The following is a 23,674-nucleotide window of genomic DNA, read 5'->3' as shown; positions in this document are numbered from 1 at the left end:
AAGGGAAGCCAAGACCAAAGGTCCTGATGTGCACAGGGTTCCGAGAGCTGAGGAAGTAGAACTGAGTAAACACAAGTCACAAGGTACAGAAAGAACAGAGAGCAGGTGATGGACAGGAGTGGCTCAGGAAAGTGAAGGCGGTGCCTCAGGAGTGCGGCCCGGGAGGAGCCGGGTCTGCTAAGGCCACCCCCCAACCCCAGGTCCTTCTCTTCCAGGGTCCAGGCCACTGGGCGTCTGAATTCTCTAACTGAACCCCCATCGCCCGAGGCCACTGCAGTGGTGGGACTGAGCAGGGCGGGGTTCAGAGTCAAGGTTCACCTCTCACCCGAGGCCTGGGTTGCAGCCAGTTCTCAAAGCACAGTAGTTCAGTAAATGTGTTTGGATGAGTGAATTAATATTTCCCAGAACCTCATTTCCCACGACATCCTGGATGTGGACGGCTTCCCAGCTGACGAGCTGCTTTCATGTATTTTTATTGCATTTTATCTTTACGACAACCCCGTGGGACACCCAATATCAGCCTCACTCTGCAGATAATTTTATCCCCATTTTACTGATGAGAGAATTGAGGCTTGGAGAAGGTAATCACTTGCTCAAGGCCACAGACTCAGAAGGACAGAAGCCAGCACTCCTTCCCCAAAGCCCAGCTCCTGCTATCACCCTGCACTGCTTCCAAATGAACCTCCTGCAAAGAGCTTAGGTTCCAGTAACACTTTTTACTTCAAACAATGTTAATAGGACTGCATCTTACACTCTCCCCAAACACGTTCAAATTTGTTAGAGGCTGTGAGTCACAAATTCTCTGTGCTGGGTGAGGAGGGAACCGGGTGAGGGTGGGGCTCAGCCACTTCCTGTTAGGGCGGCGTTGCACAAGCTTTGATAGGGTGCAAGGGGGCAAGAAACTACTTGGAAGCCTGGTCACGGTTACGGCACTGGTCTGGGGAGAGTGGACAGCATAATGTGGGTGGGACAGTTTAACCAGTGAAAGAAAAATAGTGAAGGAGGACACCGGGGAGGATGGATGGATTGTTCAGAGAGAAAGTGAGAAGGCAGGCAGTCCAGCTGTGCAGGTCAGGGGCAGCCCCCTCTCCACAATCAACCACACTCAAGAACCTGGCTGCCAGAGCTGGGACCTATAATCAGGACACTGCATTAAAAAAAATGTCCCTAAACCTTTGTAGCTTCAGGACCGAGGGGGGGAGCACATAGGACTTTTACAGCCATAGGGCAAAGAACACAGGCCCTGAGACCAGTCAGACCATCTCTGAAACTCTGTGCCATTAATTCTTAGCTGCGACCTTGGAAAGGTTACTTTAAAGTGTTCTGAGTCTGTTGCCTTATCTGTAAAATAGATGTAAAAGCATTTACTTCGCACACTTGTGAAGATTAAAAGAATGTTTGATACACAGCCAGGCACTAGCTGGCACTCAGTGAGACTGGTTATCGTCTAATGACCTTAGGAATTTGGGGATTACAGAAAAACACACAAACAAACTTAAGTCACCATAACACAATCAGCAGTCTCAGAGCTAAGGGTTCAAGCACCAGACCTCCCGGGGACTGGGAAAGAGGCCGGGACCCTGGGGTCCGGAATCCCAGGGATAAAACCACAGACTCCCCCACCCCCTCCCAGGGATAGAGCGGACTACCTCCCCCGGGCTGTGATCCTGGTCTCCAGAGCTGGGCACGACTTCCAGAGGGAGTCAGCCTGCCTCCAGGAGAAAATAACAGTGGACGAGATGGTTACCTCTCCAAAATTAAGCATCTGTAGGCCAAGATTGCCAGCCGCCTGCGCCGGGGGGCTCAGCTACCCTCTCCTGAAGTCCTTGCTCTTACCCTAAGTCCCTTCCTCGTCCGCTCCGTCCGCAGGACCCTCCGGGCACACCCGGGCAGGCTCTGCGGCCAGAACCCGGACCAGCGAAGCCCTCCTCCCCTCGGCAGCACCCTCTTAGCGCCAAGACCGCGCCGGGGTCCAAGGGTCGGAGTAGGGGTTAGGGTCCAGGTCTGAGGGTCGGAGTCGGGGTCAGGATCCGGGTCTGAGGGTCGAAGTCGGGGTCAGGGCTGCGGGCAGCCCTGCCATCTGCGCACGCTCCGCGTCCCTCGGGCTCCCTCGCTCGCTCTGAAGCCCCGGGACCCGTCGCGCCAAGTCCCTACGGGAGCGGCGGCTCGGCGCGGCGTTCCGATGTCCTCCTTGGCTGCAGCTCTACTCGAGGCGCTCCGCACGAGGTGGCACCTCAAACCGCTAGAGAACTCCAGTCGGATTAGGGGCGCGGCGGACGCCGCGAGCGGCGCGGGAATCCGCGAGCAGGGGACTGAGGTTTGGCAAACTTGACCGCTCAGGTGCCCCAACAAGGCCCGGACCGCGCAGGCGCCCCGAGGAAACCGCCCCCCCCAACCCCCGACCGCGCAGGCGCCCCGAGGAGGCCCCGACCGCGCAGGCGCTGCTTCCGGGTCAACATGGCGGCTGCGTTTCTGTTGCTTCGCGCTCTCCGCCTGGGTCCCGGGCCAGGGCCTGGGCGGCTGCGGGGCCCCTACTCTGGCTGGAGCCCAGGCAGCTCCGCCAAGACCGGGTGGAGGTGGCCGTATGTTGTCCACAGGCCTCTGATGGGTGTCGTCGGGCCTGGAGGCCGAGTCCTGCAGGTAATGTGCGGGGAAGATGCCCTTCCGCCGCCGGGTCTTCGTCGTCCGAGAGGCCGCTTCGGCCGGCAGCCCGGGGAAGGAGCGGGGGCCGAGGCGGGCGGGCAGGCAGCCGGGGAAGGGGCGGGGGGCGAGACGGGCGGGCAGCCCGAGGGAGGGGCGACAGGCGAGGCCGCACAGTTCATGCTTGGACTTTTCTAGTCCTTGTTTCGTGTGTTGGTATTTTCTGCCCGTCTTCCTGGTATTTTGAAATTGAATCGAGTAAGAGTTTCGTCCATTTCTGGCAGAGAACTATTAGCTCATATAGATCAGATCCCACCCAGATGAATTCCAGCACCTTCCAGATGCTCTAAGGGGGCTGTCAGAAAGTTTTTTGTGTGAGCAAATTACCTTGTAACTGTGTTTTACTTTTGTCGTGTAGCTTGACATGTTATGGATTCAAATTCATAGACCCTCTTTGTGAAGGGTGTGTTCCAGTCACTGTTAATGTTAATATTTCACTCTGAAAACAAAGACCCTAAGTTCTAAGCTGAAAAATCAGCTTTTTTCGCTGATGTTTTTTAGCCCTCTCTTAGGACCTCGACTCTCACATTTTAGGTTATAATGTATTATTGTTATTGTATTTCACCATAACTTGAGGACCAATTTCATATCCTAATCCTATTCTAGATTCCTGGCCACCTTTCCTGAGTCTGAGGGCAGCTATGGCTGCATTACACTTGTTTTTGTTTTTGCTGTTTAGTTCTGTTGAGAAGGAAAATCATAATTTATTATTTTTAATCAGATTCTTTGATTATTCTATGAAAATAAATAAGGACTGAAGTGGGCAATTCACACATACTTGTGAAGTCTAAACAGATAACCTCACCAGTGGCTATAATAGTAATAAAACAAAGTCATCTGGTTTAAACAAGCAGTGTTCAGGGCTGACTTTGAAGAATGCCTTTTTTTCCCCCACTGTATCTAACATGGTGATGTTTCTCAGTTATTGGGCCCAGTCCACACTCTGTGGTCCTCCCTTATATGCCTCCTGGTCATCACTGAGCCAGGAATAGTAGTATTAATTAAATGGGACAATAATTCTATGGACGAGGAATTTTTAACCTGCTGCTGACAGGAAATTACATGTAACATACTCCTTTGGTAAGGAGTTACTTTTCTCCGTAATAACAGCAGACCAGGGATGAACTAAGGGAAAAAAAATTAAAACTAAATAAGTAAATAAAACAGAAATGAAGAAATTGCCACCACAGAGATAGAAGAAATTAAGATGGACCGTTGACCATAACATAAAACACATTCAGACGGGAAACTGGTGGACTACCTGGGAACGTTCTACAAGGAATAGTCGTCTGGAGTTGTGGGGAGCAAAGGGTCTGGGCAGCCACTGTGGCCTTTGCTCCTTGGGTCCTGCAGAAGGGTTGTGAGCCTTGGCTCACAGAATGGCAGCCAGTGTTCTGCACCTTGAGTTCAGCATTTCTTTGACTTGCTCACTTGCTTTTAAGGTGTTTTGTTTTGTTTTGTTTTTTTATCAACATCCCCATTTTATTTTATTTAGTTATTTTTTTTTTACTATTTTTTTTAACATCTTTATTGGAGTATAATGCTTTACATTGTTGTGTTAGTTGCTGCTGTATAACAAAGTTAATCAGCTATGTGTATACATATATCGCCATATCCCCTCCGTCTTGCATCTCCCTCCCACCCTCTAGGTGGTCACAAAGCACCGAGCTGATCTCCCTGTGCTATGTGGCTGCTTCCCACTAGCCATCTGTTTTACATTTGGTAGTGTATATATGTCCATGCCGCTCTCTGACTTCGTCCCACCTAACCCTTCCCCCTCCCCGTGTCCTCAAGTCCCAAAATTATGGAACACTTCACGAATTTGCGTGTCATCCTTGCGTGGGGGCCATGCTAATCTTCTCTGTATCGTTCCAACTTTAGTGTATGCGCTGCCGAAGCGAACACTGCTTTTAAGGTTTTGATGTTGTTTGTTTTTTTCTTTTGATGTTATGTTAAAACTTTGCAATAATGCTCAGACTGTTGCTTCATATTTCAGGACAGTGTAAATATTACAAGTAAATAAATGTCAGAGCTTTTAGGAAAGATTTTGCAGCAGGGAATTAGCCTGCATTGCCTGGGCGCGCTGTGGTGTTGGTGTGACTGATTCTCTGTACCGCTCTTTTCAGAGTTTCCAGTTGCGACTGCTAACCCCTACGTTTGAAGGAATCAGCAGATGGTTGGTGAAACAGCATCTCGTCCAGAATCCAGTCGGACTCTGGAAACTTCTAGGTGTGTATCTTTTGAAGACAGAGGTGACAGGCAGAGCCTATGGCATTTGTGAATAAATTCAGAAAATGTTGCTTGTTTGGCATCGTCAGAAAAACGAAATCACGAAGAGGACCTTCGGCCGCTACTCATTGTGAGCCCTCAGATGCTCTGAAATGAAGTTTATGAGGAGGAAATTTGTCTAAGGTCTGAACAAGCCATTTTTGCTTCTTTTGAGTTGTCTCTCTTTTTTTTGTTTTTAATTCTGGTAATAATTGGGCTGCTTGACAAAGGTTTTTCATGTGCTGTAGCCAACTCTAGGAACGTTTAGTAAGGAGCTACAAACTGGCTGTGTATGTCTTACGTACAGAAGGCAAGTAAACACAGCCTACAGATAACGTGCTTTTACACTGGAGTTGCACCGTTTAATGAGATCTTGTGACATCCTGCCGTCTCTTTTGATCTTGGGTCAAAGGACCATAAGCGTTGACACCTGTACTTTTACTCCCCCCCCCTTTATTCAGTTGGAACAGGGAAAAAGTGAAATCTCCCACTGCTACATACGTGCCCACCCCGGTCACGGCAGCCTACACGTGCCCCCAGTGGCACAGCCGTCACCTCCAGACACCCCCGTGTCAGGGGGACATCGAGGCAGTTTTATTTGTGATTTTCTTAATGTGTGTGAAGAAAGGTGCAGCCCAATCACGTTGTGAGACGCTTTCCCCCGTTTTAAGCAGTGGTTGTTTCAGACCTTGGGCGAGTTAGAGCCTTTGGTGTGAGGAGTGGTCCAGGGGCGTGTCTGGGTGAAGGTGGTGGCCCGGGGCTGCTGTTGCTGCATCATGCGGAAGCCACTCGCCGCTGTTCATTTGTTTAAAGTCATTTAAAGTGACTGCATGTCTTAAAAGTGCTGTTCTCCAACAATTTCATGACACTTTCTCAAGTTTGTGTTCATCATTTTTATTTCCTCACGTTGGCTAATTTAAATTACAAAAACACGTACTTCAGTTGAAGTAGTTCATTATTTATAATGAGTAGATATTAGAGTAAGAATGACTACCCCAGCTTCTAGATCCTGTGCACGTAGCTCTCAGATAGTTTCTGTTTTGTTTTGGTTGTCTGGGAATACACTCTTCTCCTAAGGGTTCTCTTGTAGTTGCAAACCTGTTTGTTGTTAAACACTTTCCCTATTCCTTGTAGGAGGCACGTACTACTTTAACACCTCAAGGTGGAAGCAGAAGACTAAAGGCAGTGATAAAGCCAAGGGGAGGAGCCCTGAAGATGACGAAGGTATATCCATCAGATCTTAAGCGATGGCTGCCTTGGTTGTCTGCACGTGTGTGCTCTAGTCTAAGGAATAGGAAGTCCGTCCTAGGATCACACCTGCCCCCGTCCCTAATGCAGTTGCTGGATTCTTCCTGCCCATCCTTTTGGGGACGGCTTCATCAGTGCCTGTGTCCCGTGTTCAGAGTACCTGAAGGCGGGTGGGGTTGCTGTGCTCTGTGTGGAGAGGGTGGACCTCGGATCCGCCCTGGACTCAGAGCTCTGGGGGAGGAAGGCTCCAGGACTCCCGGGCTGAAGCCCCGCTCTCGTGCGCACCTGACTGGTGTTGGCACTGCCTCCAGGCCTGAGGAGCAGCCCCAGAAGCCAGGATGGTACGGGGCATGGCCCTGGGGAAGGAGTGGGGCCCCAAGCCCCGGGGCACAGCGAACTCGCTTGCAAGCCTCCTCTCGACTCTGGAATTAGGACTCGATGATTGTGTGAAGGGGAGGGAAGTGAAAAGGGAACTTTGGACTGAATTGACCTCTAAGATGACAGCTGGCTGCGGGGAGCTGATACACATGGAACTCGCTAGGCCTTAGGAGTGCTTGGAGCGTGTGCTCAGTGATTTGTGCGCTCCCTCTTCAGAGTGACCCCGTCACTGGCCCTTTCTACACACGAGGACGCTGGATGCCTGCTCTGTGCTGGGTCCAGGGAGGGACACACGCGTGGGGAAGTGGCGCCGATTTTGACGTGGCTGCAGTGGGTTGTGGTACGGAACCCGAGGCCCGGGGGCCCTGGAGGAGGTACTTTACCCAAAGGCCAGCCATGCTCAGAACCAGGCTCCTGTGAGCCCCAGACGCCTCAGGGGGGACGGCAGCCTGAGAAACGCTTTCTTTATCGGACCCCGGGCCTGTCACAGAACTGCACACAGACTGGTCCCGTTCCCCAGGCCCCATCTTTCCAGAAGGGTGCAGCCATCCTGGCAGCTTAGTTGGAACGAGACGGCTTCCCGACCAGGTTATGGTAACCGTGGGGAGGACCTTCCTCCCTAGTCTGGTCCAGAAACGTCTTCAGGAGCTGGGGGTCTGGAGGTTCGGCCCCAGAGCCCACTGGTTATGAGGTGAAGCCCCTTGTGCTCGACTTTCTAGGAGGGGCTGCGTTTTCCTGATGCTCACGTCCATTCTTCGCTGGCGGCCCCTTCGTTCACCTTGAGAGGAGCTGTAACTTTCCATTGGTCTTGACTCCTGTAGTGCCCTTGGTTGGGTTCAGATTAGACGTTTCTGGTTGTCGACCTCCTGGCCGCAGGCTCAGGGAGTGTGGGTGCTGCAGGCTTCCTTCATCATCACCCTCGGGGGAAAGCCCCCAGGGGACTTGGCTCTTCTTTTTTTTTTTGTCTTTTTATAAATTTATTTATTTATTTATTTTTGGCTGTGTTTGGTCTTCGTTGCCGCACGCGGCCTTTCTGTAGTTGCGGTGAGCGGGCTTCTCATTGAGGTGGCCTCTCCTGCTGCGGAGCACAGGCTCTAGGCCCGCGGGTTTCAGGAGTTGTGTCATGTGGGCTCAGCAGTTGTGGGTCACGGGCTCTAGAGTGCAGGCTCAGTAGTTGTGGTGCACGGGCTTAGTTGCTCTGCGGCATCTGGGATCTTCCCAGACCAGAGATCGAACCCGTGTCCCCTGCATTGGCAGGTGGATTCTTAACCATTGTGCCACCAGGGAAGTCCCCCCATGCATTCTTAAACATTTCACTGCGTGACCTTTGACCATGGGTATTTTTCTTTATTTTTCCTACTTTTTTTTTCTCCTGGCCTCACCGTGTGGCATGTGAGATCTTAGTTCCCAGACCAGGGATCGAACCAGTGGCCCCTGCACTGGGAGGGCCAGGGAATTCCCTCCTACAATTTTTTTTGATATTACTTTTTTATATTTTTCCTGCAGTTTCATTGGTTTTGTTAGCAGTTCCAGGTCTCTTACGCCACACGTTTCCACGTGAGTTTACTTTGCAGATTGTACTTCTTCTACCTTCCTGGGGTATGGCGCTGGCAATGCCAGTTTTCCCCGAGGTTTGTCGGCACCTGACTGTTGAAGGGGATCCCGGTCAGGAGCCCTCTGCTCGGCGCTTGGCAAGTAGCACTTTAATAGTGATAACTTGTAGTTTATCACCGAGATCATAGTTTTCCTTTAAAGCTGATTGTTTGAACACATGTGTCTTCATGTTCTGAGATATGTGATGTGTCTTCAAGTGTGTCATTCATTTCAGAGACATTCTGAGCTGGAGGAGGAAGGTGAGGGCTTGCTTGATGAGAAAATACGCAGGGTTATGGAACGCTGAGGAGGCTGATACTGGCAGATGTGAACATTGTTTCCTCCCAACAAGTCAATGCTGGATCCAGTAACACATAGATTAATGGAACAAAGTAGGAAACCCAGAAGCAGAGTCTACTTTGTCTAAGAATTAGCAAGTAACTAAAGTGGCATTTCACACGGTGGCAGAAAGGGTGGATTGTATGAGAAACGGTTTGGAACCATTGCTTAGTTGTTTGGAAAGAGATTAAATTAGACTCTCATTCCATGTACCAACATAAATTCTGAGTGGATTGAATCATTAAATTTAAAAAGCAAAACCGGAAAAGAATTAGGAGAAAATAGAGGGGACCATTCCTTAACTTGAAACGGGCAAAGCCTTTAGAAGGAGAAGGTAGGTGGGCCAGAGCAGCTTCTGCGTCTGCCTGGCCTGTGGCCCGTCGCTCAGGCTGGTGCGTGGTCCTGCGGATACTGACTTCTGGGAGGAGTGGCCAGGCCACTTCCTTTCTGCAGCTCCTGACCTGCCGTGGCTGCGGACACGTGCTCCCCCCGCTGAATCCCGTCGCAAGTTACCATCAGGCACTGTAGCGCCGGGGACCAGAGGCAGAGTCAATCTGGAGAAAGGGGCGCACCGGCTCCTTCCGTCCGCCCGTGCCGCCGTGCGCACCTGGTGCACACCTGGTGCACACCTGATGAGGCGGCGGCCCTGGGGCGGGTCTGCGCCTCCCCGCCGCCTTCACGTGGTTGTTGCATGCTTGTTCATTTTAGGCTGAACTGTAGCTTGCTTTGAGAAAACGGGATAAAGTTCATGTCCGTTAAATTTGCATTAGACGATAATTGATTGCTTAAGCAAAGATTTTTTTTCCGTGAGGGAGTCTTCTGGACTGTGAGGGAGTTGACTGGCCCGTGAGCTCTCAGCTCTGCAGACTGCGTGCAAGCAGCACAGCCCAGCGTCCCGCTCAGACCTGCCCTCTGAGAGCCTTGAATGAGAAAGGCCAGTCCTGAAAGGTTATATACCGTTCGATTCTCCCAACACAAGATTACGGAGCTGGAGAACAGATTAGTGGTTGGAGTGATGGAGTTGTCGTGTCTTGACTGGTGATGGATACGCAGACGTTGACCTGGGACGAAATTGCACAAAACTAAAACCACACAGGAGCGCGGGTCACAAGGGGTGGCTGTGTCAGTAGTGTCCACGTCTTGGTTGTGATGTTGTTTCCGGTTTTGTCAGATGACTGTTGGAAGGCCCTGAGCCCAGTAGATGCGGAAGAGGGGCCTCTGTTACTTCTCACGAGTCCGTGGCGCCTACAGTTACATCGTCGTGAAAGGTTAACAAACAGTGATGGCTGGCATTTCCAGAACACCTTTTGTGGACGGTGCCCCTTTATCCTCTGCGAGGTGCACCTCGTCTCCATCTTCAGGTTTCTCTCCAGGCTGTGGGTCAGGACCAGCCCCGTGGTGGTATTAACGAGAGCCGGGGTATCGCTGCGTCCTCCCAGTGTTCACGGCACAGTGCTCACGGCTGGGGTGAACACCTGGAGGGCTCCTGCAGTGCTCTCCTGCACGTTCAGCAGTGTCGTAACTTGTTCATTTGTCTTCAGGTGGCTGGTTCAGGTGACTCACCGCAGCAGGTGACATCCTCCGACCCCCAAGAAGGACTTGTGGGACCATAGTTTTCCAGCAGGCCCGCAGGCTGCTGTCCAGCGGGTAGACAGTCTAACGGCTTAGGAGGCAGCAGCCTTTCCTGGGTGCTCCGGGCAGTAGAGAGTTTGGGGTGATCCTCAGCTCTCCGCGAGCTGGATGTGGGAGGAGCTGTGCTCACGAAGGCCGGTTCACCCCCTGCAGACAGAACACGGGCAGAGGCGCCGGTCGGCAGCCTCGTGTCCCTGAGTCTGGAGGGATGATGGACTTGGTGGGAAGGAGACAGCGGGCCTTCGGAGTGCAGGGAATGTCCTTTCTGCCCAGAGCGTTCACATGCCTTTTCTATGTAGAGTCTCAGGGTCAGATCTTGTTTCATCTCTTACACCTCAAGAATCTTCCATCTGTTTAGCCGATCCTGTGTCTCACCTTCGTATCTTCCCTTATTGTTTCCCGTTGTCTTTCTTGGAGCGGCCCTCATGATTCCATACCTGATCAGTACTACGGATGTATGTCTTGTTACATTTGGTTTCCTTATGTTAAAGTTTCAGAAATAGAACTAGTTCAGCCAGTTCCAGCTGGCGTGGCAGGGCTGTCGGGAAGTGCGGGCCGGCGTTGATTGCCCCCCGCTGGGTTGTTAGAGAGCAGGGCTGAAGGTTAAATATTTGAGAGAGATGGCTTCTCACCTGAGAACATGAATCTGCTGTCCACAATCACAATAAGTGGTCGTCTTTATGAGCTTGAAATATCAGATACACTGTTATAATCTATTGTAAGATAGGGTAATACCCAAAATGTACCTTCGTGTTTTCTAAATGGCTGCTGCGACAGTCTTCTCAGGCTTCAGGTTTTTACTTTTATTTATTTTTTATTTTTTAAATATTTATTTATTTGGCTGCGTCGGGTCTCAGTTGCGGCACACGGGATCTTCAGTTGCAGCATGTGGGATCTAGTTCCCTGACCAGGATCGAACCCGGGTCCCCTGCATTGGGAGCGCGGAGTCTTAACCACTGGACCGCCAGGGAAGTCCCTCAGGCTTCAGGTTTCTAAACCGATTTAAAATGCTTTCGAATTCCTCCAGGCTGCCCGTTGGAGAAGCAGGTGGTGTGTGTGGGCGGCTGCACCTCCAGGCTGTGCAGAGGGCAGGGGGCCTGAGTCCCTCCACAGTCTGTCCTTGGAGAGGTGACCACGGCCAGCTCCGCTGTGTGTGTCGGCATGGCCTCTGGGGAGGGTGAGTGAACGGTGGAAGCTTTGGTTGCTGAGACAGGTCTGTCTTGGGCAGAGCTGGTGAAGAATTGTACACGCATTTCTCAAAAGGCGTCGTTAACCGCAGGTCTTGCAAAAGCTACATGGAGTGTTAGGAAGGATGGGCCCACCCTGCACAGGTGAGCGAGGCCGGGTTGTTCCAGGGCCTCCTGGGGTGTGGATGAGGTGTCCGGTGGGTGCAAGGACTGGGGAGGTGGGCTCCTGGGGGCGGTGGGCTAGTGAGACCATGTGAAGTGCTGAGTCGACAGCACCGTGTCAGTAAAACGCAGCCCCTGCCCGCGTGTGATTGGTGGGAGGAGCACTGTGGCCTGGCCTTTGCTGGGACCCTTTCCCATCTGTGCTGTGGGCCGGAGGGAGGTGACGCCCCGGGAGCTCCTGTGTCAGGTGTGAATCGGGGGAATTGATCTGGTGGTTCTGATAAAGAACGGGCCTCCAGACTCTGTGTTTTGCACTTCTAAGTGTGCTGTTTTTCCAGTGTTTCTGTGATGGGTGCCGTGCAGCTCACCTGAGTGTCACTCCCAGGTGGTTGTGTGGGGGGAGGGCAGGTGGTGGTGGAGAGGCTGTTGTCATCAGGGACCTGGGCGTGTGCCGCAAGCACTGGGAACGGGTCGGTATCTGGTCGAGCCAGGAGGGCCCGCGAGGGTCGAGGGTCGTAGTTGGGCAGATGTGCTGTCAGTGAGATGTGGCGTCACTGTGGAGCTGCGCTGGTCCTGGGAGCCTTTTTTTTTTTTTGGGGCTATGTTGGGTCTTTGCTGCTGCGCGCGGGCTTTCCCTAGTTGTGGCGAGTGGGGGCTACTCTTCGTTGCGGTGCACGGGCTTCTCATTGTGGTGGCTTCTCTTGCTGCGGAGCACGGGCTCTAGGCGCACGGGCTTCAGTAGTTGTGGCTCATGGGCTCTAGAGCGCAGGCTCAATAGTTGTGGCGCACGGGCTTAGTTGCTCCGCAGCATGTGGGATCTTCCCGGACCAGGGCTCGAACCCATGTCCCCTGCATCGGCAGGGGGATTCTCAACCACCGCGCCACCAGGGAAGCCCCCTGGGAGGCTTTTGACTTTAAAAATGGTTCCATGTTATCCGAGCAGGTGGGACCTCAGGGAATGGGATGTTGGTGACCTTGGACGGCGTGTAAGCAGTCACTGTGTTGAGGCATCGGCTAAGGCGCAGGATCATACCGGAGACAGACACTACCGCGGGGACGTGGGTGGGCGGGGCGGGGACGTGGGTGGGCGGGGCGGGGGCGGGGCTCCGCCCTGGCCTCACACCCGCTCCCCCCCACCCCGCAGAGGAGCGGCGGCGCCGGGAACGCGAGGACCAGATGTACCGCGAGCGGCTGCGCACGCTCTTTGTCATCGCTGTGGTCATGAGCCTGCTGAACGCGCTCGGCTCCAGCGGCGGCAACATCTCCTGGAGCGACTTCGTGCACGAGATGCTGGCCAAGGGCGAGGTGCAGCGGGTGCAGGTGGTGCCCGAGAGCGACGTGGTGGAGGTGTACCTGCACCCCGGCGCCGTGGTGTTCGGGCGGCCTGTGAGTGCCGGGCCCGGCGGGGTTGCTTAGAACAAGCTGTGAGTGTCTTGATCTAAGGAGGAGGCCTGGAGGCTTTGAGAAGGGGGCGAGGCAGTGCGGTCCCGGCGGGGCTGTGCAGAGAGGAGGTGGGAGGGCGGCAGGGGCTCTGGGCTGAGGGAGAGGGGGCAGCGGGCGTCCCGGCTCTGCCTGGCGGGTGGGTGGCTGGAGCCCAGCGGGCAGGGGAGGGAGGGGATGGGGCTGTCCGGGCTGAGAGAGGAGAGACGGGTGGGCAAGGGCCGGCCCTGGGCAGGAGCAGGAAAGAAAGGGGGCGGAGGAGAGGGGCCCTGCGAGGGGGAGGGGAGGCTGCAGGCTTCGTGCCAGGTAGAGGGTTGGGCGTCAGGGAGAGGGAGAGACGCCCAGTGACAGCGCTGCTGCGAAGCAGGTGGGTGGGCGCACGGAGAGCGGCTGTGCAGACCCTCCTGTGAGGATGAGTCCGTGTCCAGCCTGCCTTCCCATCTCCGACCCCTCTCATTTACCCCCAGGAACACGACGCCAGCGTTAGGCCCTGGAAAGGTGACATCGATACCAGAGTATTTTCTTTTTTTCTTTTAATATTTTATTTATTTATGTGGTTGTACCGGGTCTTAGCTGCGGCAGGCGGGCTCCTAAGTTGTGGCACGTGAACTCTTATTTGCAGCATGCATGTGGGATCTAGTTGCCCGACCAGGGATCGGACCCGGGCCCCCTGCATTGGGAGTGTGGAGTCTTATCCACTGCACCACCAGAGAAGTCCCCCAGAACATTTTCTAACACACTTATCCTGTTTGTGTTTCCCAGGTGCCTCTATATTGGCCTGAGAGCCTTCTGTGTTAGTACTTTTAATCCAGGATCCAGTCCAGGATCATGAGTTACACTTAATTGTTGTGTTTCTCTAGCATCCTTCCCATCTTCTGCTAAAAGCTTAGCCAGTGGGAACCCAGGCGCCTCTCTCCACGCGGGGAGGCTGAGGGCTTTCTGGCTGGACTCGCTCTGCTGCCTGGAGCTCAGGCTTGCTCCCGTGGGTGGAGCGCTTTCTCCCCGATGGTTCCCTCCCACGGTGCCCCAGAGCACGCCCCGCGGGCACCCCGGGCGCTGCTCTGCTTCTGGGCTGGTTGGGTGCTGGGCTGAGGGGGCTCATCCTGCCCGAGCCAGCGCGGCCATGGGCACAGCCCAGCCCTGCCAGCCTCTCCTTCTTCACGGCTGGGCAGATAGTAGAAGTTAAATTCCAGTGCGCTTGAGAGGCCAGGGGCAATGGTAGCCGCTGCCGGCCCGAGGGCGAGGGGCCTGGTGGGTGCTGCTGAAGCGGCTGATTCGGGCCCAGGGGATCAGAGAAGGCTTCACAAGGCGTGGGGTTGAAGGGGCTTCTGGAATCATACGTTTTGCCTTTGGATTTTGAAATAGAAAGAGGATCCTTTCCACGTTTTTCCCTTCCATCCAAATGGGCCAGGGAAGGTGTTTGAGTGATCAAGGATCAATGAAGTTCAGACCAAGCGTTTGGGGTCCGTTAGGTTAGTCCAGCCACTAAGGCCAAGGGGCGTTCCAGTGCCAAGCTTGGTTGTGATGGGTGGGGCCGCTGTGTGCTCCTCCATCTGGCCTTCTGAGCCCACAGAGTGGAGCCTGAGTGGCCACTCGTAACGGTGGTCATCCCGCAAGACTTTCAGGAGACTTCAGAGCAGGGGGAAATCTGGTTGCTCTGTTTAGATTCCAAGAGTGTGCTTAGAATCTGAGCCTGGAACAGTCTAACCCTGGAAAGCATGGGCTGGCTGCCGGCACGACGACTGACGTGGGCTTAGGGTGGAGGTGATGGGACTGTCCCGCCAGCGTCCGGGAGACGCCGCCCGCTCCCTCTTCCGTAGTCTCCCGTCTGCCTGAGGACCGAGGAGCCCACTCGGTTGACTGTCAGACCCAGCCGATGGTTAGACAGGGAACCTTCTTTCGCAGGGTGACTGGGGCAGCGGGGTCCAGCACTGCAGGTTCCTCGCCGAGGCTCTGCTGGGCCCTCACAGCGGACTGCGATCCGGGTGCTGAGTTTAAGGCGCACGTGCTGCCCTTCGCTTGCTTAAAATGTGTTTTCGTGAACATCTCACTGTAACTGTGTTGGAGAGAACGAACTCTCCCTAGACGTGGAGGGGTTTCTGAGTGGCAGGCCTCTGCTTCTGAAGCCCTGCCGTTGTCCACACACTGTGGCTGGGGCACCGTTCTCTGTCCTCAGGGTCAGCGGTCTGGCCTGTTCATCACTCGCGGTCCCTCTGCTTTCTGCCCCCAGCGGCTGGCCTTGATGTACCGAATGCAGGTGGCAAACATCGACAAATTTGAAGAGAAGCTTCGAGCAGCTGAGGATGAGCTGAATATCGAAGGCAAGGACAGGATTCCGGTTTCCTATAAGCGGACGGGATTCTTTGGAAAGTAGGTTGGTCATTTCTGTGTGCCTCTGAACTAAACCAGGCTTGACTTTGTAATGTGAGAAACAAGCCCCAGTAAAAATCTCACACTGGCTCTGCCTGCAGTGAGCTAGAGCCCCTCATGGGAGGCGGGCGCGTGAGGGGCGGCATGAGGTGGGCCAGCTTGGAGTCACTTTTAGGTACCACTTCCGCTGTCTGTGGTGTTTCCGAATTCGGCCCAGGTTGGGTTTGCTGTTGCCTGCAAACAGGAAGATGAGGCAGGAAAGGGAGAAGCAGGGTGTCCAGTGGAACTTCTTGGTTCCGTGCTGAAGAGAGACGTAGAGACGGTGCAGGGCCTGTGGGCGGCGGGGCCTGCAGACTCCTTGGTGGGAGCACGTTCATCAGCGGGTCACGGGCCATGTATCTGGACGCTACTGTGTGCAGAGGTCTGCGTCCCCTCGTGGTGACCGGCGGCGTCTGTGAGGTGCTGTGTGTCTGTCCCACAGCCTCTGGCTCCCGAGGGTGCAGGGCCCCTAGGCTGCACCTCTGCTTGTTGTAGGGAATGGAGGGGGCACACCTGGACGGGTCCCCCTCTTCATCTGGGGGGTGATGCCCTACAGTTTGCTCTTTTTACTGTTATACGGATTTTGCCTTAGTGACCAAAGTTGATGGCCTACTTTTGAAAACAAAATACGTGGAAGGTGGAGAGCTGCTCTTGGCAGGCATGAGTTCCCCCGGGGCTCTGGACGGCGGGTGACGTTCTGGCTTCACGCCACGGTCGGGTTCTGCGTGCCCAGCGCTGCTGTGCTCCAGATCTGAGACTTTGGGAGCATTTGATGCAGGAGGGTAGTTGGTGAGAATGGGACAAGGAAACCCCTTTTCAGCGCTGGTTCCACAGGCTGATCTCAGAGCGAGGGAGCCCTTCTCATCTTGGGAGCGTCTGCGGGCCCAGCCTGTGTGAGGCCTGTGTGTCGGCTGCCCGGCGGCTGGGCCTGAGCCTGTGCCCACCTTTCTCTCTCATGCTAGCGCCCTCTACGCCCTGGGGATGACAGCCGTGGGCCTGGCCATCCTGTGGTATGTTTTCCGTCTGGCTGGAATGACAGGACGGGAAGGCGGATTCAGTGCTTTTGTAAGTTGTACGAATCGTCTCCCCGAGCTTGTGGTCCTGGGATTCGTCTGTGTGTGCTGACCCTTTCCCGTCACCTGCAGGATGAGTGCACAGTGGACGTCAGCCTGGACGTCGTCCGGCAGCTCTTCTTTCCTTCCGCTTGGCTGACCTGGGGGGCGCAGCACCGGCTCCAGCCGAGGCCCCCCTCCTGGCGTTTGGATGGCTGAGCCAAGGGGTTTACACTGCACTGTGTCCTGCATTTTGCACTCTCAGCTGGACGTGACTATTTGGGGGTTTCCCCTGCTAGCTGAGACAGCTTTAAAGGTTGTCTTTAAAAGGCCGACCTTTATGCACTTCAGAAGTATTCTTCTGTTGTCATGGCATTCACTGTAACATGCACTTTCCCTCCCCCTCAAGTCGTACCTGGCCTGTCAGCCACATCAGCAGAGGGCCGTGGAGGAGCCCCTCCTGGGAACCGGCCGGGGGGACAGAGCGCCCCAGTTTCCCCTGGGACTGGGGCCCTCGGTAGCTCAGGACGTGCACACACGCTGTCAGTGGCAGCATGGTGTCTCGTGGGGTGCGCCGTACCTGGCTCAGCCAGTTTGATAGTTCTTGCACGCTTTGGGCTGTTTATTGTTGTATTTAAATAATACTGTGGCAAATCCCACGCAGCTGCATCTTTTGAGAGCCTGTCCTGAAGGAGATCGTGGCTGAGGTTGAGCCCCTCACCAAGAGCTTGTCTGTCCAGCCAGGTTGCGCTCCAAAAATTGACCAAGTAACTTTTTTACCAACATTCCCCAGAACTGCGTGTCGTTACATAACTTTTATAATCAGAGAAAGAAATCACACGATAGTGGGGAAGGTCACATAGCGAAATAAGATGGCTCATGCAAAGACGTTGAGTCACCTAGTTGACATGGGGAGTGTTTTCCTTTAAGGCAGATTGCTGGATGCCGGGCAGCTTTCTAGCTGTCAACGTCCTCGTGTGTCTGGACCGTGCCCTTAGCTGCCGTCTGAGTGAGTGGGGACGGTGGGGCAGGACGTGCAGGTGAGCCGGCACCCAGGGCTCCTCCGCCCTGCCCTACTGGGCTGCACAGGGCTCCGCCCTTTGTCTTTCTGCCCAGAATCAGCTTAAAATGGCTCGCTTCACGATTGTGGATGGCAAGACGGGGAAAGGAGTCAGCTTCAAAGATGTGGCAGGAATGCATGAGGCCAAGCTGGAGGTCAAGGAGTTTGTGGATTATCTGAAGGTGAGCGCGTGGTGGCGCAGGGGGCGGGGCCGACTGCCCGGCCCGGGGCCGTGCTACACGGTGAGCCCCCTGCTTGGCCGGCACCTAAGTGGTGGCTTCCGTGACCATGGTGCCCTGCGCTGCCTGTCATCTGTCACCGCAGAGCGCTCTGCTTTCCCAGAGCCACTTGGACGTGGCCAGTCCGTGACCCAAACCTCCCGAGAGTCACGTCCCGAAGATTGTCTGGAGCGCCGGAGGTCAGTGCGTGTCCTCTGCTGCTTTTCTAGAGCCCAGAGCGCTTCCTTCAGCTCGGAGCCAAGGTCCCGAAGGGCGCGCTGCTGCTCGGCCCCCCCGGTTGCGGGAAGACACTGCTGGCCAAGGCGGTGGCCACAGAGGCCCAGGTGCCCTTCCTGGCGATGGCTGGCTCGGAGTTCGTAGAGGTCATTGGAGGTGGGCCCCCCGACCACGTGTCCGGGGCGCGCTCCTTCTGCAGTGGCCGGGTTGCCTTAGGGAGTCGTGGGCATGGAGGGAACGGGGCGCTGATGTTCTGGGGAGCCGTGGTCTGGGGGGTCCAGGAGGGAGTGGGCCGGCACACGTGCAGCAGGGTCCGCCTGCTGGGGTTTCTCCGGGAGCAGGGTCCGTGCCCCTGACCTGCCCGCTTCCCCATCCCATGTCCTCAGGCCTCGGCGCGGCCCGCGTGCGGAGCCTCTTCAAGGAAGCCCGCGCCCGGGCCCCCTGCATTGTGTACATCGACGAGATCGACGCCGTGGGCAAGAGGCGCTCCACCACCGTGTCCGGCTTCTCCAACACGGAGGAGGAGCAGACGCTCAACCAGCTGCTGGTGGAGATGGACGGTGAGCGCCGCTCGGGGCCGGGTCGGCGGGGGTGCTCGTGGGCTGTGAGGGTTTGTCAGCACTGGGCACTCCTTCTCCCGCAGGTGATAACCAGAAACACAGCTCTCACTTTCCCACAGGCAGGGCAGTAGTACAAAAAGAAAAAGGAAGAAAAGGTGGGAACACCGTGTCGGGTTGGGTCACGACGGTGGTGGTCAGTCTCAGAGGAGCCCAGGGAGTCTTGCTGCTGTGAGAGTCTCTGTGCCCAGCGTGGGTGCGGCTGGTGCCTCAGATGCGCGGCCGGGGGTGCTGTGTCTGCTGCCCTTGAGGTGACCTCTGGACTGGCTTCCACACAATTTCTTTTTCTTTTTAATGGAATTGGGTTTTTTTTGAGCTATTCCTGTAAGATCCTCTTTGGAGTGTGTGTGTGTGTGTGTGTGTGTGTGTGTGTGTGTGTGTGTAGATATTGTGTTTGTTTTCATTGTGGTAAAATATACGAAACATAAATTTTACCGTTTTAACCATTTTTAAGTGCAGTGTTTAGTGGCAGTAAGTACATTCCCATTGTTGTATGACCATCACCACCATCTGTCTCCAGAACTTTCTCATCTTCCCAAACACAGATTGTCCCCATTTAATACCAACTGGGCATTCTCCCCTCCCCCAGCCCCTGCCCCCACCCCCACCATCCTACTGTCTGTGTCTGATTTAAGTGGGAATGTACAGTGCTTGTCCTGTTGTGACTGGCTTATCTCACTCAGCATCATGTCCTCAAGGTTCATAGGGTCTTAGTTCCCTGACCAGGGATCGAACCCACACCCCCTGCATTGGAAGCACAGTGTCTTAACCACTGGACCGCCAGGAAGTCTCAGAATTCCCTTCCTTTTTAAGGTTGAGTAATGTTAAACCTTAACATTACTCAACCAGGTGTGGATGGACCACAGTTGGTTTACCCACTCATCTCTCGATGGACTCTTCTGGCTGTTGTGAATAATGCTGCTATGAACATGGGCACACAGATATCTTTTCAAGTCCCAGCTGCGTAGGATCCATTTTTAATTTTTCTTTAATCAGAATTCTAGTGCTGTTTTAGGTATTGTAGATAAGGAAGACACTTTTTTCTCAAAGTAGTTTTGGTCTAAGAGAACCATTTATTTATATATATATTTTTAAAATATTTATTTATCTTTTATTTTGGCTGCACTAGTCTTAGTTGCAGCATGTGGGATCTTTAGTTGCAGCATGTGGGATCTTTAGTTGCAGCATGTGGGCTCTTAGTTGTGGCATGCGTGAGGGATCTAGTTCTCTGACCAGGGATTGAACCCAGGCCCCCTGCATTGGGAGCGCAGAGTCTTACCCACTGGACCACCAGGGAAGTCCCTATTTGTGTATTTATTTTCCTCTTTAAAGTATTCTCAGCGTTTGGGATGGTGGATCTGGTGGCCAGTGTGTGGACAGTGGAATCTGATTGTATGTGGCTAAGGGTGAAACTTTTTTACTTAGCCTCTCATTTTCAAATAGTTTCAGACTTACAAAAACAATGGAAAAGCAGTCAGAGTTCCTATAACTATTCCCTTACCGCACGCAGCCCAGAGGCCGACGTGGATGAGGCCTGACGCAGGTGTCCGGCAGGTGCCTCTGACCCGCAGATGTGCCCTTTCTGGCCCAGGGTCCAGTCCAGCCTCACGTTGCTTACCTGTCCTGTCTCCTTGGTCTCCGCCAGCCTGGGCCTGTCTCTATGCCCTTGTCCTTGTGACTGTGGCACTTCTTCCAGGCCAGGCCCGGGAAAGGACGTCCCCTGAGTGAGGTTGAGCCCCGCACATGTGGCAGGAGCAGCACAACAGCCTCCGTGGCATCACTGCGCACGGCGGTGGCCCCGTGCCCCGACTCTGGTGCTGGGACGCGGGCCTGCAGCGCTGGGCGGGTCGGGGGCTGATGCACGGGAGGCACTTTGTCATCTGAAAGCTCTGCAGGTTGAAAAGCGCAGTGTGATTGCTCACGGCAGAGGAAAGGGCTGCCTCGTTAGGTCCTGAGAATCATTTGCGTCCGGAGCTGCCCCTGGAGACCTGCGTCTCCCTCTCGTCCGGGTGTCCGTCAGGATGGCTCAGGGACTCTGCCCCGTGGTCAAGGTCTGAGGAGCAAGCTTCCTGGGGAGGACGTGCCTGGGAACTCGGTGTCTGTGCACCTGGGATGAAGCTCTGGGGGTCGCTCCCTGGAGACGGGGGCCCTCCTGGGGCCCCACCCCCGCTGCCCCCGGCTCTGACCAGCCCCTCCCGCGTGCTGGGCTGTGAGCAGCTGGACCCTGAGCGCACCGTCTGGTCGTCTGCACGTGAGACTCCGAGTCTCTGGAAACCCCGGCGCAGGGTTTGATGAGCCTGCTGTCAGAAGTGCTGCATCTCAGCCGTGGCGGCGGCTTCTCTTTAGAAGGACGGGTAGCCTGGGTGGTGCTGTGGCACACGGCAGAGTGTCTCCGGAAACCCCGGCGCAGGGTTTGATGAGCCTGCTGTCAGAAGTGCTGCACCTCAGCCGTGGCGGCGGCTTCTCTTTAGAAGGACGGGTAGCCTGGGTGGTGCTGTGGCACACGGCAGAGCGTCTCCGGAAGCCACGGTCGAGCTCCACGGCCCTGGCGGGTGTGCCAGACTCACGTCGTCCTGCAGCTGCCCACCCGAGTGCTGGCCCCGGGGGGGCTTGTGGGCCATGGGGGGACGCGGCGGGGTGCGCGCCCCTCCCCTCCGCTCCCCTCCTCCGAGCCGGAGTTTCCTGGCGTGTCGAGCGAGGCTAAAGCGCGACCTCACCCATAGTTGTGACTTTGTGTGCGTGACAGGGCTCCCTCGTGGCCCCGCTGTGGCCGAGCACCTGGGGCCCGGAAGCAGTACCCCCCGTCTCTCTGCTCCTGTTGCTTTTTGCGCTTGAAGCCAGAGACCACCCTTCCGGGTGACGTGCGCCCACAGGAAGCATTCCCAGCTGGCGCCTTCTCGGACGGGCCCCTCTGTGCCGCCAGGAGAGAAACAGCTTCCATCGGCTTTGCTGCAGCCGTGGCCCCCCAGGACCCGCCCCCCGGACCCCCGAGCACCCCCTCAGGGGCCCTGGCAGGGCTGGACCGCCGCCAGCGGGCCTTTGTGCGCAGACACAGCTGAGCGTCTGAGGAGCCTTTGTCACCCCTCGGGGAGGGGCGGTGTCTGCTCATCCAAGCGCAGAGTGTGCAGTGGGCAACCGGCAGGGGAGGGAGGAGGCCCACTGCACGGGCAGGGGCAGGGCACCTGCATTCCCGCTCACAGCCCAGCGGGCACAAAGAGGCCTTCGCGCCTCGCACCCCACGATGGACGTCTCCATCCACACCCCTGTGACCTCGATTCTGCCTGGAGTCCGTAGAAAGGCCCGGGTGCCTAACCCACAAGGACCTCCTGTATAGCATAGGGAACTGGAGTCAGTATCTTGTAATAACCTGTGATGGAAAAGAAGCTGAAAAAGGATATACGTACATATATACGTAAGCATAACTGAATCACTGCGCTGTGATTCAGTACTATACCTGAAGCACTATAAATAAGCTATACTTCAGTAAGAAAGTAAAAATTAAGGAAAAAGAGGAAACCGCAGGTAGCGCTCACACGGCCTTTTCCCTGTTAGTCTGTGACCCGTGTTCAGTGAATTTCTGTGTGCGGCGTGAGGCTTGGTCACAGCTCACTGTGTGTGTGGACGTCCAGCCGCTCCAGCACCTCTTGTTGGAGTGCCGTCCTTCCTGCACTGAGCCTTCAGCGTTGCGTGAGCCCAGCCAGGCGCCTCTGGAGAGCATGTTCTCGGACCCCGGCTGCTGGACTCTGTCCTCCTCACACACGCGTCCCTGTTACTTAGCTGTGCACTCGGTCCTGAAAGAAGGTAGAGATTCCTCTCACTTCATTCAAAATAGTGGCAAGAGCAGACGTGGTGAGGACGTGAAGCGACTGGATCCCAGGTCTGTGCGTGAACCTGGACTCTAATTTGAGTGAAGCAGCTGTGCAAACGCATCTGTGAAGCGGCAGGGGAAGCGAACCTGACCCCCTGCGGCGGGAGGGGGAAAACGTGCAGCCTCCCGGGAGACAGCTCGGCTGGCTCTGAACACACACGGCACGTTGACCCGGTGTCCACAAAACACGCGTGCACCGGTGTTCCCTCACTTGTAACAGCCGAAACCTGGAAAGAGGCCGTGTGTCCTGCGGTGGGTGCGTGGCTACGCCCTGGTGTGTTCTCATGGGGGCACCGGGCAGCAGTGAAGAGACGCTTGCTGTTGTTACGCCCGACTGCCTGGCTGGATCTCGGGGTTTATGCTGAGTGAAAAAGGCCAGCCTCAAAAGGCTACAGACCGTATGCTTCAATTTATACGAGACCGTGAAAACGACAGTTCTGGGAAGGAGAACACGCGAGTGGCGGGGAGGGGACGGGGCTGTGCAGGGAGGTCTTTGTGGTGGTGGGATCTGCCTCAGTCCGGGGTGGAGGCTGGGCACCGTGCAGAGAGATGCGTGCCCGGCACATGGGGTTGCAGCAGCTTCGGCTCCATGTGGGAGTCACCTGACACGCAGCCACGGGGACGTCTGTACAGTTTCTGCCACTTGCGGTGTGTCCACAACTATGCCAGTCCCTAAACAAGCCCTGTGGGCCACTTGCTGACACACAGGCCGTAGCCGTTCCGCGGAGCCCCCGCCTGGAGCTCCTGGCTCGCGCTCACCCTGGCCCGGCTGCTGCTTTCTTCTGCACTTGTTGTTCCTACTGTTTTTCAACGTTTTTTCACTGTTGTATAGTCTCAGGATTCTGTGTCCACAGCCCTGGCCTATGGCAGGCAGGCATTTGGGGAATCTGAGTGGGGAGCCCCGGCCTACAGCAGGCAGGCATTTGGGGAATCTGAGTGGGGAGCCCCGGCAGGTGTCCCAGGTAGCACTCTGGGACTCGAGGCGGAGGGGCTTCTCCGTCCCCAGGTGCCCCGGGAAGTGGACCCGGCCAGCTCTGCCCAGGGCCCCTCCCTCCAGCAAGCCTCTCGTTTCCATGTCAGAGTTTCGCTTTTCCTAAGACTTGAGCATAGGCAATCGGGGCAGAGGGGCTGGGGCATCACGTATGCTGGGGGTGCTTGCTTTTGTCTGAGTTTATTTCAAAAGTCTGGGTTATTTTAAGACGCCGCCTTTGTGTTGGGAAGCAGACGCTTTTCTGCACTGTCCACTCTCGAGCCGTGAGTGGGCCC

General features: G+C 55.4%; 1 protein-coding gene and 1 non-coding gene across 2 annotated transcripts in view; one reads left to right on the top strand and one right to left on the bottom strand.

Annotated features, from left to right (window-relative positions):
• The first annotated feature begins 2,447 nt into the window (after positions 1 to 2,447).
• The window catches only part of SPG7 (SPG7 matrix AAA peptidase subunit, paraplegin), a 30,052-nt gene continuing 8,825 nt past the window's right edge, over positions 2,448 to 23,674 (top strand). The window contains 9 exon segments of the mRNA XM_068527369.1: positions 2,448 to 2,640; positions 4,827 to 4,929; positions 6,103 to 6,192; positions 12,652 to 12,893; positions 15,178 to 15,317; positions 16,319 to 16,421; positions 17,525 to 17,650; positions 17,917 to 18,079; positions 18,310 to 18,483. Of these exon segments, the coding sequence (XP_068383470.1) occupies positions 2,458 to 2,640; positions 4,827 to 4,929; positions 6,103 to 6,192; positions 12,652 to 12,893; positions 15,178 to 15,317; positions 16,319 to 16,421; positions 17,525 to 17,650; positions 17,917 to 18,079; positions 18,310 to 18,483 (1,324 nt within the window). The 5' untranslated portion in view covers positions 2,448 to 2,457.
• LOC137754013 (U6 spliceosomal RNA) lies at positions 4,499 to 4,605 on the bottom strand. The gene has a single exon (XR_011071692.1). It is a non-coding gene; the product is annotated as a U6 spliceosomal RNA (small nuclear RNA).

The sequence above is a fragment of the Eschrichtius robustus genome, chromosome 19 (genome assembly GCF_028021215.1).
Source record: "Eschrichtius robustus isolate mEscRob2 chromosome 19, mEscRob2.pri, whole genome shotgun sequence".
NCBI lineage: Eukaryota > Metazoa > Chordata > Mammalia > Artiodactyla > Eschrichtiidae > Eschrichtius > Eschrichtius robustus.
Note: the sequence above shows the minus strand (reverse complement) of the source record. Positions and strands in the feature narration are given on the sequence as shown.